Source organism: Pipistrellus kuhlii, unplaced genomic scaffold, assembly GCF_014108245.1.
Source record: "Pipistrellus kuhlii isolate mPipKuh1 unplaced genomic scaffold, mPipKuh1.p scaffold_m20_p_34, whole genome shotgun sequence".
NCBI lineage: Eukaryota > Metazoa > Chordata > Mammalia > Chiroptera > Vespertilionidae > Pipistrellus > Pipistrellus kuhlii.
The window spans coordinates 24,111-40,000 of NW_023425534.1; the positions used below are offsets into that span (position 1 = coordinate 24,111).

Below are 15,890 nucleotides of genomic sequence, written 5' to 3' on the forward strand. Positions count from 1 at the left end.
TAGGCATCAAGGTTTATATTTTAAGTGATCAAATCTATAAAATGAAAAACAGGTTTACTAAAACATGTCCCAAAGACAATGCAGGAGATGAGGTACAGAACCACAGCGCGAGGCCCCTCCACAGCCCAAGCTCCACAGCGAGACCAGGGCGCGTGGGCGGGACTGCGTCTAAGCTCCAGTCCAAGCCCCCACTCTGGTTTTCGTTTCCTCTTAATGGTGTTTAAAAAGCTAACCCCAGGCGCCGGGCGGTCCGCCCTCTGCGGATGGCGCGTCCAGCCAGCCAGGTCAGGCGGGCCGTCCCTCGCTCTCGGCCACTGCGTCCGGCGTGCAGCTCACTCCTGTGCTATGCTTCTCAGCACGTACTTGACCGTGTAGGCGAAGGCTGCAAACCCAACGATGACAAACAAGTTCGCCAGGGCGCCGCCCAGGAGTCCGTGGTGCCGGTTGGCCTGCTGGAAGCCCGCGAGGTGGGGCCCGGCCGCTGGCGCGCGCCCGTTGAGGAGCTGCAGCCCGTGCTGGCCGTGGTGCGTGTCCCCGTCAGGAACCACGTCTGGCAGGGGCAGCGCCGGGGGTCTGCTGCTGAGCTCGTCCTGTGCTTTTTGCTTCTGTTTAATCTCCTGGGAGAAGCAGTGGACAAAGGGTCTTAACAAACCAGCTCCTGTAGGAGGAGGAGGACTCTCGGCCCCCAGGGAGACCAAGACGGTGACATCGTTGGCAGGTTTCACCCTGGCACCCACCGAGTCAAAGACACGGGGGCCAGTGCCCTGACATCACCCACCTGCTCCACCCTGGCAGCATAGGCCTGAGCAGGTCTGAGTGGCATGGTCACTGCGGCCTGACCAAGTGCACCAGCCTTCTGCTCCCAGCCACTGGGACCAGGGAGCATTCCCAGCCCTCATGCAGGGCTCCCACTCCTGGCCCAAGACCCGCACCCCACGCTGGTGCTGAGCTGGCCAGCTCCACACCCAGGCCGTGCTCCTGGCCGTTCCCAGCTCCGCCCCTGTGGTCCTGGGACATGCGGGGAGCTTCCTCGGGTGCTCGCCTGCAGCCAGAGCAGGAGCACATGGTTCTTCTGGAGACAACTGAACCCCGACCCGGAAGCAAAGCTGACCTCCAAGCACTCTCACCTCCACGACTTCGGGAAACAACTCACAGAAGACTTTGTCCTTTAAATTAAACAGTAAACTCTGTGCCGCCAGTTGTCTTTTCTAGGAAGAAAGAGAAGGGAAACATCAGCCCAAGGTGAACATCAGTCCTTCCCAATTCCCAAAGCAGGTGATTGTATCACGGCTGCGCCCTCCCACTGTGGGACACATTTGACAGGCTGTTCTCCACAGTAAAGCTAACGTATGTCCGAAGGCTTACCCAAATGAGAGAGGAATAAAAGCCAGGCCACAGCCCAGGCAAGGGCTCCATCCCCAGTGTGGGGTGTGCAGCAGGCAGCCAATGAATGGTCCTCTCACACCACTGATGTTTCTCTCTCCCTCTCCCTTCCTCTCCGAAATCAATAAAAATATATTTAAAAAACAAAACAAGAAAACAGTCAACAAAAGGAGTAGGCACTGTGACCGCATGTGACCCCTCAGGGTCTGCAGGAAGCTTGGCCAAGAACAGGGGACTCCAGGGCTGAGGTCCATGGTGCTTGGGGAGCAGGGACATGGCAGGAGCCCCCCCCCCCCCCCAGGCCCTCGCCCTCACCGTGAAGTCCGACGTCTCTATGCTGCCCAGGGTGGGGCCCTTCTCCACCATGAAGCTCAGGAGCCCGGTCAGGATGGTGGAGACGGACCAGGCCGGGTTCCAGGTGTCTGGGTGGAAGTCCGTGATGGAAAGACAAAGCCTGCAAAACAGGGGCCTTCAACAGAGCGCTCACCACGGCCGCGTATCGCCGCACAGCAGGGCAGAGCGCCTTACCTCGTATTGCACTTAAATCTTCCATTGGGGGTTATCATATAAATACTAGGAGGTTTAAAGGGGAATTCTCTGGGAAAAATTAGTTTTCCATGGTAATAGCCACCTGCATCGAAACAGAAAGATCCGTCATGTCTACAGAGCACCTCCTCATCTCTGCCTGCACCCACCTACCCACCCACTCACAGGTCCACCTGCGTCCACCCACCCGCCCACCTGCTCACAGACCCCCACGGTGCCCACATGCTGACAATCTCAGCTCCTTCATGCTCCTCGGCCCACACCCACCCACAGCGTGTCTGCTGCGATCACCTCTCCAGGTCCCTCCACACCCACCGGCTCCTCCTCCACCAAACTGCACCCTGCAGCAGCCAGGCCACCTTCCCTCCCACCATAACAACAGAAAACAAACTCTGACCCCCACACCGTCCAGGTCCTGCCACCTGCCCCCATCTTATCCCCGGGAGCATGTCCGGAGTGCCATCACTCCAGCTCACATTCCATCATGGCCCCCCTAGACCTGACCTTGAGGTCACCAGACCTCCCCATGGGGTGAGATCACGCCTGACTCCTCGAACCCCCCTCCCCTGCCCACTTGCCCCACCCCCCCGCCTCTCCATGCCCAAGGTGCAGCGTCCAGCTCTCTGGCACACTCCCCAGACCCGCACTCCTGGGGCCTCACCTGACTCACATGACACGGGGAGACCGTGCGGCTCTCCCTCTGCCTGGCACCTCTGCCTGGACCCTGGACCCTCTCCAAACCCCAGAAAGGTCCCAGACGGACTCCTGCTCCTCTCCTCAAACAGCAACCCATCCTCTCGGCTGTTGACTAAAATCTGGGTCCCCTGCCCCCATCACACCCACTCTGCCAGCTGGTCGAGCTGGCACGTGGCTGGCCTCACCGCCTCCACCCGCCCATCTCCGAGGCTCACCCGCGCTCCAGGGACGTGTGCCAGTGTGCATGCGTGTGCACGTGCACGTTCACTGTGGCTTGAGGAGCGCTGCCCTGTCCTCACACCCAGGCATGGCCCGCCTCAAGGCCTGGCACACACCATCCAGAACGGCCAAGGGCTCTGCCCGTCTGGCTGCAGTGCCCCTGCCACCTCACGCCTGTCCTTCCCTCCCGAGAGCCATCTGTGGGGCCGGCTCCACCCAGACACGCCCACCCAGGAGGCAGCACTGACACACACTCAGCACTCACTCACAATCGCTAGGAAAGCCCGACACACAGGCCCTGCCCCCCAGGAAGCGACCTGAGCAGCGAGGACAGCGCAGTGAGCGCAGTGGAGGATGTGAGGGGCCCCCCACTCGCTGAGGGGAACCTGCCAAGAAAACTGACCTCTCAGCACACACACCAGCCCAGCGCTCCTCCTCCATCACCCACCCGAGACCAGAGAGCCCAGTTCCCGGTGCCCTGAACCCCTCCAACCCACCCACTGAGCTGGCCACACCCGCTGTCCTCAGGTGCCAGGGCTTGGGCAGCTCCAGCCCTGCAGGGAGAGGACAGCCCGCTGCGAAACGCGCACGGTAAACCCTGACCTACACGCACACACACACTCCACACCACGGAGGGAACTCTGCGAGAGCCTGGGCTGAGGGGAGCCTCAAGGGGTCCTCCTAGGCAGGAAGGTGCCAGGAGGTGGACCCCTGTGCCAGCAGCTTGCACCTTGCATTCCAGTGTCAGCGCAACCAAGCCACGTCAGGAGGGAAACCTGAGGGGGCAGCTACGACTCCCTTCGCAACTCGGTCAACAGTCCGTGGGCCATCACAACGCCGACACCTGCAGCCCCACCCAGTCCTGTCCCCGCCTCTCCCTGCAGACACAAGTCATCAGCAAAGGGAGTCCTCCCACTTTATTCTTTTTAAATCGTGAGCTATCAACACTCAGGGTCCTTTGCCTTCCATTTAAGTTTCAGAACAAAACCTTTAGAGTAAGCTTCTGTGTGTCTGGGTTTGATGGGAGGATGGCTCTGAGGACCAGCCCAGAGACTCGGTGGCAGGCTGGGCAACAGGCACAGGTGCTGACTGCAGGGGCTGGCTGTGCCCAGAGAGAGCAGGACAGTGGGGTCCGAGACAGGGACGGCGTGGACATAGGAGAGGAGCATGGGAGACGGGGAGCACAGTCAGGACGCCCAGGAGCCAGGGAGGAGCAAGGGGAGGACAGTCACCCCTCAGGGGCCACAAAGGCCCGACTCAGAGCCCCGACAGTTGTCCCTCCCGGACGGATGGACAGAGGCAGCAGCTTGGCTGGTCCCATGGAGATCCTACTGAGAGCAGTCAGCGGAGGGCTCCATAAAAACATGCCCGGCCTGGCCCTGTTCTGAAGCCCATCTTTCCAGTGTTCTAGCAGCCCCACCCGGCAGGTCATCCGAGAGCCCACACCACTGCCGGGCACTGGGACGTCCCCCAGGGAACCCCAGTGACACACCCACCCCACAGCTCTGCTTCTGGATGTGGTTCCTGGGCAAACCCTCCCAGAAAGGGACCCCGGGCCCTAGAGAGCCTCCCTCCCACTCGGCTGCCCACGCTGATGCCAGCACGCTCAGACCTCCACAGCACAACGCTTCCCAGTGAAACCCACAAACCCACACAGCGCTCTAGCCAGGACCTAACGGCTGGCAGCGAAGCGCTGCCCACCTGGGCACGGCTGTGCCGGCACTGCCTGGCCACGGCAACATCTACACCCCGGCTGGTGCACCAGGCCCTGCTGACAGCTGCGAGGTTTGCGCTGTAAGTACACCGGCACCCTGATGGCATCAGCAGAAGCCAGGAGATAGGCAGGCCCTGCTGACCAGGCAGGTCCCACGGCCTCCCTGCGCCTCAGCACCCTGTCCAGACAGGGCCCACCACTGAGCCCAGGACTGGCCTAGAAAGAGCAGCTGATACACCCATCTTCCCCTCAACAACACCCCTTCAGAAAGTACAAAGGGACCAAGCAGGACTGCTCCCCTAGCCCTGACCCCGCTGACCCTGGAGCCTGGGCACCACCCAGGGGCGCACAGACGGCCCCTGGGACATGGTCCCTGAGACATGCACAAGACCACACTCGGAGCAAACTCCCAGAGTCCAGCGTGGAAAGAGGGCCCCTTCCAAGTGAAGGCCCTCGGCAGGCAGAGCTGCGCAAACAGCACTGCTCTCGCTCTCGCTCCGAGCAACGGCTCGGCTTACCTTCGTAAGGAGTCGTCTCAGGGCCTCGGACCACATAGTGCCTGGGGGGAGAGAAAATTAGCTGGCTTTGGGGTGCCCAGCTCCCCCAATCTGAGTCACTCCAAGGCCAGGGTTTCAGGGCCACCAAGCCAGGCACCCACAGCAACCCGTCGGTAACAACACTGAAGGTCAGGGGTCCTCGCCCACCATTCTTCATTTCCACAAAGCCCTCTGCCTCCTCAACACAATATGAGGTTAATCCTCTCTAACCATTAATATCAAAGAACACTTAAAAACTTAATTTCAGCCGAAACCGGTTTGGCTCAGTGGATAGAGCGTCGGTCTGCGGACTGAAAGGTCCCGGGTTCGATTCCGGTCAGGGGCATGTACCTTGGTTGCGGGCACATCCCCAGTAGGGGGTGTGCAAGAGGCAGCTGGTCAATGTTTCTCTCTCATCGATGTTTCTAGATCTCTATTCCTCTCCCTTCTCTCTGTAAAAAAATCAATAAAATAAAAAAGAAGCAGCCGACCAATAAAAACAAAAAAACCTAATTTCACAGCCTTCGTGAGCACCACTGAAGTTCTGTGTTTCTCAGTGGCCACACACCCCGCAGAAGGCAAGACGGGACAGCCGGTGCAGGAGCCGGCTCTGTGCCAGGGTCCATGTCCCATGAGAACCAGACTGCACCATGGAGGAGCTGCCTCAAGCAGAAGCCACGGGGACAGCCCTGCCGTCCCACCGCCTGCACCTGGAGCCCGGGTTGTGCACACGTCCACTCCCTCACCCCCGGGGAGGCTTCGGCTCACGCCAGAGGGTTTGCACTCAGACACTCAGACAGCAGAAAAGCACAAAGGAGAAAGTGGAGGTAAGATCAGCAGAAATGCCAGAGCAGAGAGACCTGCCTCCAACTACGACACACACACGGTTAATACACCGATCAACACCTGCCATCTCCTGCCTGATATGTCTGTCTGTCTGTCTGTCTGTCTCTCTCTCTCTCTCTCTCTCTCTCTCTGTCACACAGACACACAAAGACACACACGCACATGCTGTGATCCTACGTCAGCAGACCAGGAACAGCCCTTAAAGCTAAACACATGACACGTTCGGGAGTGTGGCCTTAATTTTTCGCTGCTCCAGTTCCTGGCCAGGCTAAGCACAGGGAGAGGAGAGGAGAGAAGCAAGTGCAGTGAGAGCCCAAGCAGCATGGAGCTCAGAGGATGGACAGCCTCATCCAGAAGTGCTGCCTGCTGTCTGCCGAGGAACCAGCCCACAGAGTCCTCCCACGCCTGGGGCTGGGTGAGCTGGGAGGAGGCCTACAGCCCGGGACTCTGGGGGTGTCAGGCAGAGGTGCCTGACACCCCCTGTTGGAAACCCTGGGCACTGGGTCTAACGGGCTCCCAGGTGGAGAGTGCCCATGAGTCCCAGGGGCAGGCGGCTGTGCCTGGTCTCCTATGGACTCTGCCCAAGCCTTTTTCCTTTGCTGATTTTGTTGTGCATTTTCACTGCAATAAACCATAACAATGGGTCTTCTTAACAAATGATTGAATCTGGGGACTCTGACGCGATGTGGGGAGGGGTCCCTGTTGACTGTGTCCTGGGGCCACACTTGTTTTTTTATCATTATTTGGGAACAGAGAGATCCCTGCGGGGACACTGCCACCCTACTCACGCTGAGGCCCATGTCACCCTGAGAACCTTCACCACACCTGCCAGATCCCCCTCATCTGTAAGCCAAGGAGGTGGACCCAGATTCCCTGAACACCTGTCCCATCTGGAAAATACTTTTTTTTCTTTAATCCTCACCTGAGGATATTTTTCCCATTGATTTTCAGAGACTGAAAGGGAGAAAGGAGGGGAGAAAGAGAGAAACATGGACCTAAGAGAGACATATCAACTGGTTGCCTCCCACCTGGGCCAGGATCGAACCTGCAACCAAGGTAATGCCCTTGACCAGGAACTGAACCCACAACCCTTCAGTCCACAGGCAAGAGTCCAACCACTGAGCCAAACTGCCCACTTGGGTCCTCGCTGGTGTCTCTCAATGGACAGAATGTCGGCTTGTGGACTGAAGGGTCCAGGGTTTGACTCCGGTCAAGGGAACATCCCAGGTAGTGGGCTCGAACCCCAGTAGAGGGTGTGCAGGAGGCAGCCAATCAATGATTCTCTCACATCACTGATGTTTCTACCTCTTTCTCCCTCCCCCTTTCTATCTGAAATCAATAGATAGATTAAAAAAAAAAAATTACAAACTGCCCAGTTGGAAAACACTTGTTTTCAACTTAGTTAAATCTCTTTCCTCTAGATTTGTTTTTTAATTTTTAGCTCCTTTTTAAGATTAAAATGTAAAATACTCTTCAAAGAGAAAATGCTTCTTAGTATTTAGCACTACACCTCATTTCTCAACATCCCAGCCACCCTGGTAAGGGCAGCCTGTCGCAGAGGCGTGCCGCCTCCTAACCCATGTCACGCAGGAAGGACCCGAGGAAGCGTGTGCAGGCACAGAGCCCACCCGGCCCTGAGGCCAGGGCGGCCGGCCCCTCAGTCCCTCCCCAGGGCCGGGCAGCTCCTCCACACTCAGAGGAACTCCTCCTCTGGAGCTGAGCTACACCGGAGCCGCCGTGGGCTCCCGGCGAGTCCTTCCCAGGAGGACCTTTCTGACCCTGTGGGCAGCTACCCTCCCATGTCCCAGCTGCCTCGGGCCTCCCGACGTCTGCCAGCACCGACGAGGGGTGCAGGAGCCCCTTCCCCAGCTCCGTGACGGGAGCCCCCAGCCCACCACCCGACCGCGGGAACCTGGGTGAGCGTGGTGAGTGTGTGTGTGTGTGGACTGACCCGCAGGGCCTTACCACTCCAGGATATTGGAAGGGAGGGGCTCGGCACAGATGTAAGGCACCGGGTCTTTCTTAATCCGAAGGTAGTCCTGTCTCAGTCGCTGGGTGGCTGTGGTTGGCGCTCTCCTATTGCTGTTGCTGCTCATCTGTTGAAAGAAGCACGTGTCTTCACCTGGGCCCAGACACAGCGCCCGGGGCCACTGCCCAGCCCAGCAGCCATCACTCAGAGCATTCCCTCAGCCCCACTCCGAGGCCGAGGCTGTCCCGACTCCCACCCACACCGTAGGCCACAGTCTCCCGTCCCACCTCATCTAATCCCAAGCAGTCGTGGTGGGAGTGTCTGAAGCCTGCACAGGACCTGGGCCGCTGCACACGTGGCTCAGCTGTGCTCCCGGACCACAGCACTTAGGACGCACCCACCAGCCCCTGTAACCCCTTCACTCCCTCAGCCCAGCACCGCTGTCACTCTGGTTCTGGAGAGGCAGGGACCCTTGACAGACTCAGATGCATGTGCTGGGCAGAGCGGGAAGGAAACTTTCAGGCAGAGGCCTAAGGAGCACTGTGCCCAGGACAGCACTGGGTCACTGCGTCAGGAGCAGAGAACGGTGGGAACAAGGCTGCTCCAGAGGGTCTCAGACCCAAGTGTCTGGTGCATCAGGACGGACAGGAAGCATGGGACAGACAGGATGACGTGGGAGAGACAGGGCGGGCAGGGCAGCGCCAAAGACTGGACCAGGAGTAAAGCAGTCATTGGAGAGAAGAGGCATGGCCGAGTCAGGGAGACAGGGGCCCCACTCTCACAGGCACAGAACAGAGCCAACCCGACTGCTTCCTCTACCGAGTTTCTCACAATGTAAGTGGGAAGGCAAAAAGTCACACTGCTGAAAAGGAAGTGTGAGAGCGCTGGCCCACGGCGCGACCGACAGCAGGACACGCAGGGTGTGCGGACAGGAAGGAGGGCGCACCCGCCGCGGGGCGGCAGACTGGATGTGGGCAACGGAGGAGGGGCCTTCCCTCCCGCTCACCCCACTCCACCCTCTGCCACTCGGTGTTCCAGCTCATCTCGCCACAGCACAGGACAGCAGTGGCCGGGCTCTCTGCACCCTGACCTCCCTGTCCCTACAAATCTGAGGTCACGCACCCCCACCATGCCTGCCCTTCTCGGCCTCCAGCCTCCACACATGTATTCCCTGGGGTCAGCCATGGGCTTGTTCCTTCCCTCCCTCCTCCCTCAGCTTCTGCATCACCTCATCAGAGCTCGAACCCTCCCCAGAGCACCAGCCCCACAGACCACACCCAACTGGGTGTGCTCACTCCGCACCCAGGGCCTGCAGACCGGTCTCCGCAGGACAGGCAGCACCCCCCCCACACACACACACACACCCCGTCCTCTGGCGGGCACCATCACCCTCCCTGCTGCTAGCTCTGAGGTCTCTCACCCTCAGGACCCTGCTTCCCTCCCTCCCCCATTCCCACCAACTCAGCCTGGCCTCCAGGCTTCTCGTCTCTCCCAGTTCCAGTCCTTCCTGGACACCAAGTCAGGCTAACTTGTCACCACAGTTCTCACCACAGCCCTTGACAACCCCCCCATACCCCCCCCAGCCAAGCAGATCAACGCCCGCCAACCCTCCCCCGCCTGCCATCCCTCCCCCGCCCACCAGCCCCTCTACAAAGCAGCACCAGGCAGCCTCCAGTTCCCAACTCCCAAGGCCGCTGAACTGCCTCGGGTCCAAACCCCTTCTCCTGATGAGCACCGGCTTCTGGGGGCCCGGTCTACTGGCAGACTCTCACCCCGGCCCTTCCCAGCGTAGCTCTAAAGCCGAGACCCTCAAAAGCCTCCCTGACTTCCTGCTTCAATGCCTCTCCCCTCCACTGACCTCCCTCGGCCCAGCTCCATACAACACAGGTGCCCACCGGGCCCAGCCGACAGCCGTGCGCAGCCACCGACCAACCTGGGAGGCGGCACTGCCCCACACAGCACTGCTCCCAGGCTCCTGGCCGGAGGTGCCAACACCTGGCAACAAGCAGGGCCACCCACAAGCAGGGCCACCCACAAGCAGGGCCACCCCAGGTCGTGTCCCGCCTCCTCTCCACATCTGCCCTGAGGTCACACTCCGCCCACAGAGCAGTGTGCTGGCTCAGGGGCAGCTGTGTCTGCATCAGCGAGGTGGCCACGCCGGACACTTAGTGCTGGCCAACGGGCAGCCACACACGTAAGACTGGCCATGCCTGTCAGGCACCGACTCCTCTCTCTGTTGCTTCCAAAGCCGTGGGCTTTCGGATCACATTTGCGATCCACCGGCTCAGCTGGTACAAAGGAAGGGCTCCGGTTCACACCCAGAGCAGTGCTCTCAGGGTTTCCGGGAGACATTTCTCCCAACTGTCCCCTCAGACAGGACATGTCTCAGGCTCTCGCACACCAAGCCCCCCAGACCGAGCACTCAGGGGTGCTACAGTGAAGGAAATACCTGAAATCAATAAAGATGTGTTTTTAAAAGGGGCGGGGGGGAGAGAAATAGAAACATCGATGATGAGAATCATTGATGGGCTGCCTCCTATCAGACTAGGGATCTAGCCCACAAACCAGGCTTGTGCTTCGACCGGGAATCAGACCGTGACCTCCTGGTTCTTAGGTCAATGCTGACTGGTCCTCTCTCTTAAAAATAAATAAAATAAAAAGAGAGAGAGAGAGAGAGGAAGCCAGCATGGGTTTTTCAAGAGTACACCCACCACTGCTGAAGGCAGGCACCCACCTCACAGGACACGAGTCCCTTCAGCCTCCCATGGGGACAGACTGTCCAGCGTCTGTTCACCCTGCCCCTCCTCTCGGGCATCCCTCCCGCCCCGCGGACGCGCAGCTCAGGTGACAGCGTGGCATGAGACCTTGCCCGACAGCCGGGCAGGCACGTGACGTGCAGGCCCAGGACTTTGAGAGAAGTCTCTCCGATCTCCACCAGGATTGCTTCACAGGCTGGCCGGGCGCCCGGGCTCAGGAGGCGGCTCCGCCACCACCCGGGTACCTGCCTGAGCGTGGAGCGGCCAGGAGGGTCCGGCGCTGCCCGGACGTGCAGGCTGTGAACTGCATGCAGTTCTGGGCACCGGGATCCCACCGGCCTGGGACCTGCACACGGGACCTCCCCGTTCGGCGGGACCCCCGGGTCCCCTCTCTGGCGCCGGAGGGCCCCGCCTTCCATCGCCGGGGCTGCTCGTGGGCACCTGTTAGCTCCAGGCCCGCGGAGCCGCGGCCTCACCTGCTCTGGCTGTTTGCTGCCAGGGCCCCGCAATGAATGGCTGGGAGCCGGCTCTGAATTAGGACGGGCTAAGGGGCGTTTTCATAGGGAAAAAAACTTAGAAGTTTACATGTGGCCAGAGTCTGGGAGGAGGCAGGTCATTCGAAGAGGAGAGTGGACCGGATATCGACAGGAACTTGTCCGTCGGGGACCGAGTCCCGCTCCGGCTGCCGGGATGGAGAGTCCTCCGACCCCGGCTCCCGCTCTCCCGCCTGCATGGCCCTCCTGCCCCGCCAGGGCGGGCGGGACCCCGGACACTCCCTCCCGGGGCTGCGGAGGCCGAGGCGGTTCTAACTGTCAGGGCGGAGCGGCGGCGGAACGGCACCCCCGCGGCCGCCCCAACGGACCCGGACACATCCACACCGAGCGCCCCGCCGGCCCGCCGGGAGGTGCCCGCGCGCGGCACTGACGGGCGCCTTTCCGGAAGGGACCCACCGTGCGGCCGGCCAACCGAGTGCCGAGTTTGCCGCAGGACCACCCGGCCGGCAGCCCCGGGCGCCCGCCGCAACCGACCTCGGGTTCCGCGCCGGCCTCCGGGCGGAGCCCCGCGAGCGGCGGGTCGGGCGGGGTGGGCACCCAGGGGCCCCGAGACCCGCGCCCTGGCCCCCCGCGGGCCGGCTCCCGCGGATCGGACGCGCGACCGAGGCCCCGCCGCAGGCCGGCGGCGCGCTCACCTCTCCCCGCCGCCGCGCGTGGGCCGCCGCCGCGCTCAGGCTCGCCGAGGTCGAGGCCGGAGCAGGAGCGGAGAGTGGGGCCCGCGCCGGAGAGCCGCACCGCCGGGGACCGAGCCCACCGCCCCGCCGCAGCGCCGCCGCCGCCGCCTCAGCTTCCAAGATGGCCGTCCGGGGGCGGGGTCATCCTCGCTTCCGGTTCCGGTGCGCGGCTCGCTCGGCGGCCGCTCTAGGCAGCCCGGAGGCCGTTGCCCTCGTCTCGCTGCTCCCTCCCCCGCCCAGGGAGGCGGGGCCTCGACGCGTGCGCACTGGCGGCAGCTCCGCCAGGATGTACCCGGACCCCGGCGGCAGGTGTGATCGATCCGGCGGCCATCGCCCTCCCGGGCCTCGCGCCGCCACAGCCCCCTCCTGCGGGAAGCGTCGGGGACATGGACCAAGGGGGTCCCTGACCCCCTCCCCAGCTCCGGACACTCTACTCCCCAGGATTCCGGCTCAGGAGAATCCGAGACAGACAGGCCCGGATAAAGGGTGACCCCTGAGCCACTGGGCCCCGCCGCCTTTCAAAGGATCCTCCCAGCCCGGCCGGTGTGGCTCAATGGTGAGCGTCGGCCCAGGAACCCAGAGGTCACGGTTCGGTTCCAGCTCAGGGCACATGCCCGGATTGCGCACTCCATCCCCCGAAGGGGCGGTGCAGGAGGCGGCTCATCCGTGATGTTTCTAGCTGATGTCTATCCCTTTCCCTTCCCCTCTCTCTAACCATCAATACAAACATATTAAAATGTAAAATAATAATAGTAATAATAATAATAATGGCTCCTCCCAGTTGGCTGGGGGCCCAATTATTCTACGCACTTAACAGAGGAGGGCCCTGGCCCATCAGTGAGCCAACCGGCCCATGGCCCCTGAGCGTCCAGCCCTGGGTGCCCCGCGGCAGCCTCTGCCGGAACCTGTGCCAGGTGGGACCCGCTGTGGGCACGTCTGCCCGGCCCCTGCCCCTGGGGAGAGCTGTTCTCATAAAAATTCTTCCACTGTTTCCGGGCGAGTCTTCCACCCAGCCCATGAATGGGGTCATTATGCACCAGTGGACAGGCGGCGAGGCCCGCTTCGGCTCCCACGGCCCCTCCCTGGCCCTGGGGGGCGGCAGAGCCTGGGTTGAGAGGAGGGTAGTCCCACAGGGAACCCTCCCACCATGGGGGACGTTCAGAGGGGCAGGCGGGTGGCAGACATGGGGCAGCGGGAAGGTTGGTGTCTGGACAAGGTGGGGGCTGGGTAGCTAGATAGGTCAGCACACTGCCCCCCCGCACCCCTTCAAGGGGCAGCCCGGGAGAGGACCATGTGGGGGGTGGGGGTCCCCCACGGGTTGTGCCAGGGGAAGATGCTGCCTGTCGACTGTGAGGCAGAAGGTAGTCGTCGGCCGGGACAGATCCAGAGGGGCCGTCGCTGTGCTGGGCCACCTGGCTCTCAGGTGGACACCAAGCACCGACGGGCCCAGCCCTGACCTAGGGCAGAGGGCGGAGGGCAGCTCGCCTGACTCTGGCACATCCAGGGCACCTGAGACGGGACCGAGCGGCTGCTGCAGGGCCGGCCTGAGCCCTGCCTGTTCGTCATCCCTCAGCCGGGCAAACCAGCCGAGGGAGCCAGCGTGGGAACCAGCTCGCTTCCTCCCCCTGCACCTCTTTCCTTCTAAGAGGCTGGGGGTTCCCCTCGGAGCCTGCACAGGGAGAGGCGCCTCCACGGGGAGCGGAAACGGCTCCAGAGGCTGAGTAATTCCTGAAAGGTCGCAGTGACTTCGTCGTGATTCGCACCCACACCCTGTGAGGCCAGGGCCAGCCCTGCCCCCGGCACGTCACCGGGAGCACCCACCTCTTTCTGAGCCATGAGGCCGGTGACCTCCCCCCTCCCCAGAGCCGACCGGCCCGGCCCCGCAGACCTCGGCACTGACTGGGGGTTAGGGTGCCAGGGACCCAGGGCCTGGCCAGGGGAGGAGGGAGCAGTCGGGCCTGCACGGACCCCTCACACCAGGGCCCAGGCTGTAGTTCTGGTTGTGGGGGACGGTGAGGATCCCCCAGTGGGAGCACAGACTGTGGGTCCCCCTGGGGGCAGGGGTTTGGACCCCATCTGGCCTCACGCGTCCACACGTGGGCCGAGGATGTCAGCCTCAGAGATGACTCCATTTGGGCCATGAAGGTGGTGTGTGCTGCTGGTGTGTGGTGTGTGTGGTCTTAGCATTTGTGTGGCCATGACGTGGCAGGTCCCCTTTGTGGGTAACAGGGCATGTCAGTGCACGTGGTGTGCAGCCTCAGGGTATAGGGTATGGCCTTGGCATCAGGGTGGCACCGCGGTGGGTGGTGTGGTCAGTGGTGGCCTCAGTGTCCGACGGGGAGGCTGTGCCGGGTGCCTTGGGGCTCCGAGTGCCATCTCCACACCCAGGCCCCAGGGTGGTCCCGGAATTAGTGCCCGTCCCAGCAGCTGGGTGGCTGGCCCTGGGGGACACCTTGGCCACAAACGCCTGTGCTCAGAGCCGGTGGAGTGAGCTGGGCAGGCCTGACAGGAGGCGAAAGCAGGGGTTGAGGGGTCCGCAGGAGCAGGAAGAGCAGGTGTCTGGCCTCAGGGAGACCTGACCTTAAGGGCCAAGAGCTCTGCTCAGGGAGGTGCAGAACTGCCATCCAAGGGGGTCCCACTCCATCACAGGCCTCTCGTCTCCCTCCCTCCAGAAGCCTGAACCCCCTCATTCCCAGCGGGGGTCAGGGTCCCGGGCACGCACCAAGGGGAGGGACTCCCTCCCGGCCCCCAGAGTTTTCCCCTTCCGTGTCCAGAGCAGGCAGGGCTGCCCGGGCAGCTGGCCCCTCCCCAGCACCTCGCCCGTGCAGCCTGTTATAAATAGGAGGCAGCCCAGCCGGTGCCGGGCCACATCCCTCCGTCACCGGCGGGAGCTGCTGCAGCCTGGCCACCGCACCGGGAGAATGGAGGCACCTGCACAGGTACCGGATGTGGGGCCGTCGGGCAGCGTGTCCTGGGGTCTCCTCAGCCTGACGTGGGGAGGGTGTCCCACGTGTGCCCCTGAGCCCGCATGCATGCACACACACACACACACACACACACACACACAGTGAGGCAGGAGAGCCACGGAGCCCCCACTGACTGCGGGCTTGGTGTGTGTGCTGAGCGTGTGTGTTTGTGCACATCCATGTGCACGTATGACTGGGGAGCCCCCTGTTCCTGCTGTATCTGAGGGGTCTCAGAATTCGTGCCCGCGTTCGCCCAGCGTGCCTGGGGCCCCGTCCAGGACGCCCTGGAGGCTCTGAAGGGCCCTCAAGGCCAACCCCAGAGTCCCCTCTGCCCGGAGCCCCCGTGGGGCGGTGGGGGTGGGAGCGGGCTGGGCTGCAGGTCTGGAGGAGGGAGACATGGGCACTGGAGCCAGAAGCACCTGCCGGAGTCCCCTCGCTCACCTGCAGCCGCAGCTGAGGGTCAGCACGGCCGCGGGGAGGGGACACAGGTGGGCATGGTACCATGGGGCGCCCACCAGCAGCACCCCGGGGTGGCACGTGCTCCCAGTGGCAAGGCAATAGGGGCCCAGCACAGAAGACCACAGGAGGGGGGGGAGCCCACCCACCCCACCGGGTACCAGAGTTCCCGCGAAGCCGGCCGGCTTGCTGGGACACGCATGTTCTCAGCGTACACGGGAGCAGCCTGCTCTGCATACCTGGCAGCCGTGTGCTGGCGGAGCCCCAGCAGCTGCTTCCCGAGGCTCGGCCCCCTCCCCAGGCGCCCCAGCTGGTGGGTGGGAGGGCCCAGCCCCGGGACACCTGTACCCAGTCCCCGGAGGCCGGTGACTCAGTCCCCGATGGGGACAGCGCGGAAAGCCCGCTGGAGGCCCACGCGTGACTCAGTGTGTGCAGGGCGGCAGGTCTGGCCCGCTCAGGCCCTGAGTCTCCGCGCTGGGGTGAGTGGGACGCGAGCCTCCGGGGCAGGACTGGGAGCCAGGCAGGCCACAGCTCGACTTCCTGGGGCCTCAGGTCCCGACCCCTGGCCGCCCCTG

The 15,890-nt window shown here is 62.6% G+C and overlaps 1 protein-coding gene across 2 annotated transcripts; it reads right to left on the bottom strand.

Moving 5' to 3' along the window:
• Positions 1-13,402, bottom strand: UBE2J2 (ubiquitin conjugating enzyme E2 J2). 2 transcript variants are annotated; one of them, XM_036461012.2, is made up of 7 exons: positions 13,379-13,402; positions 7,906-8,036; positions 5,077-5,117; positions 1,912-2,014; positions 1,699-1,837; positions 1,128-1,208; positions 1-617 (listed from the first exon to the last, which is right to left on the bottom strand). In XM_036461012.2, exons 1-7 carry the CDS (start codon positions 13,391-13,393, stop codon positions 333-335), a joined length of 795 nt encoding a protein of 264 aa, XP_036316905.1. In that variant the 5' UTR covers positions 13,394-13,402; the 3' UTR covers positions 1-332. The 2 variants fall into 2 exon arrangements, with proteins under 2 accessions (XP_036316905.1, XP_036316906.1); XM_036461013.2 differs by lacking the exon at positions 13,379-13,402 and adding an exon at positions 11,855-12,044.
• Positions 13,403-15,890: the final 2,488 nt, after the last annotated feature.

Coding starts and splice junctions, on each gene's coding strand:
- UBE2J2 (XM_036461012.2), bottom strand. Junction 2,015..5,076: donor TGAGACGACTCCTTACGAAG/GTAAGCCGAGCC, acceptor GTTTCGATGCAG/GTGGCTATTACCATGGAAAA. Junction 1,209..1,698: donor TAGAGACGTCGGACTTCACG/GTGAGGGCGAGG, acceptor CTTTCTTCCTAG/AAAAGACAACTGGCGGCACA.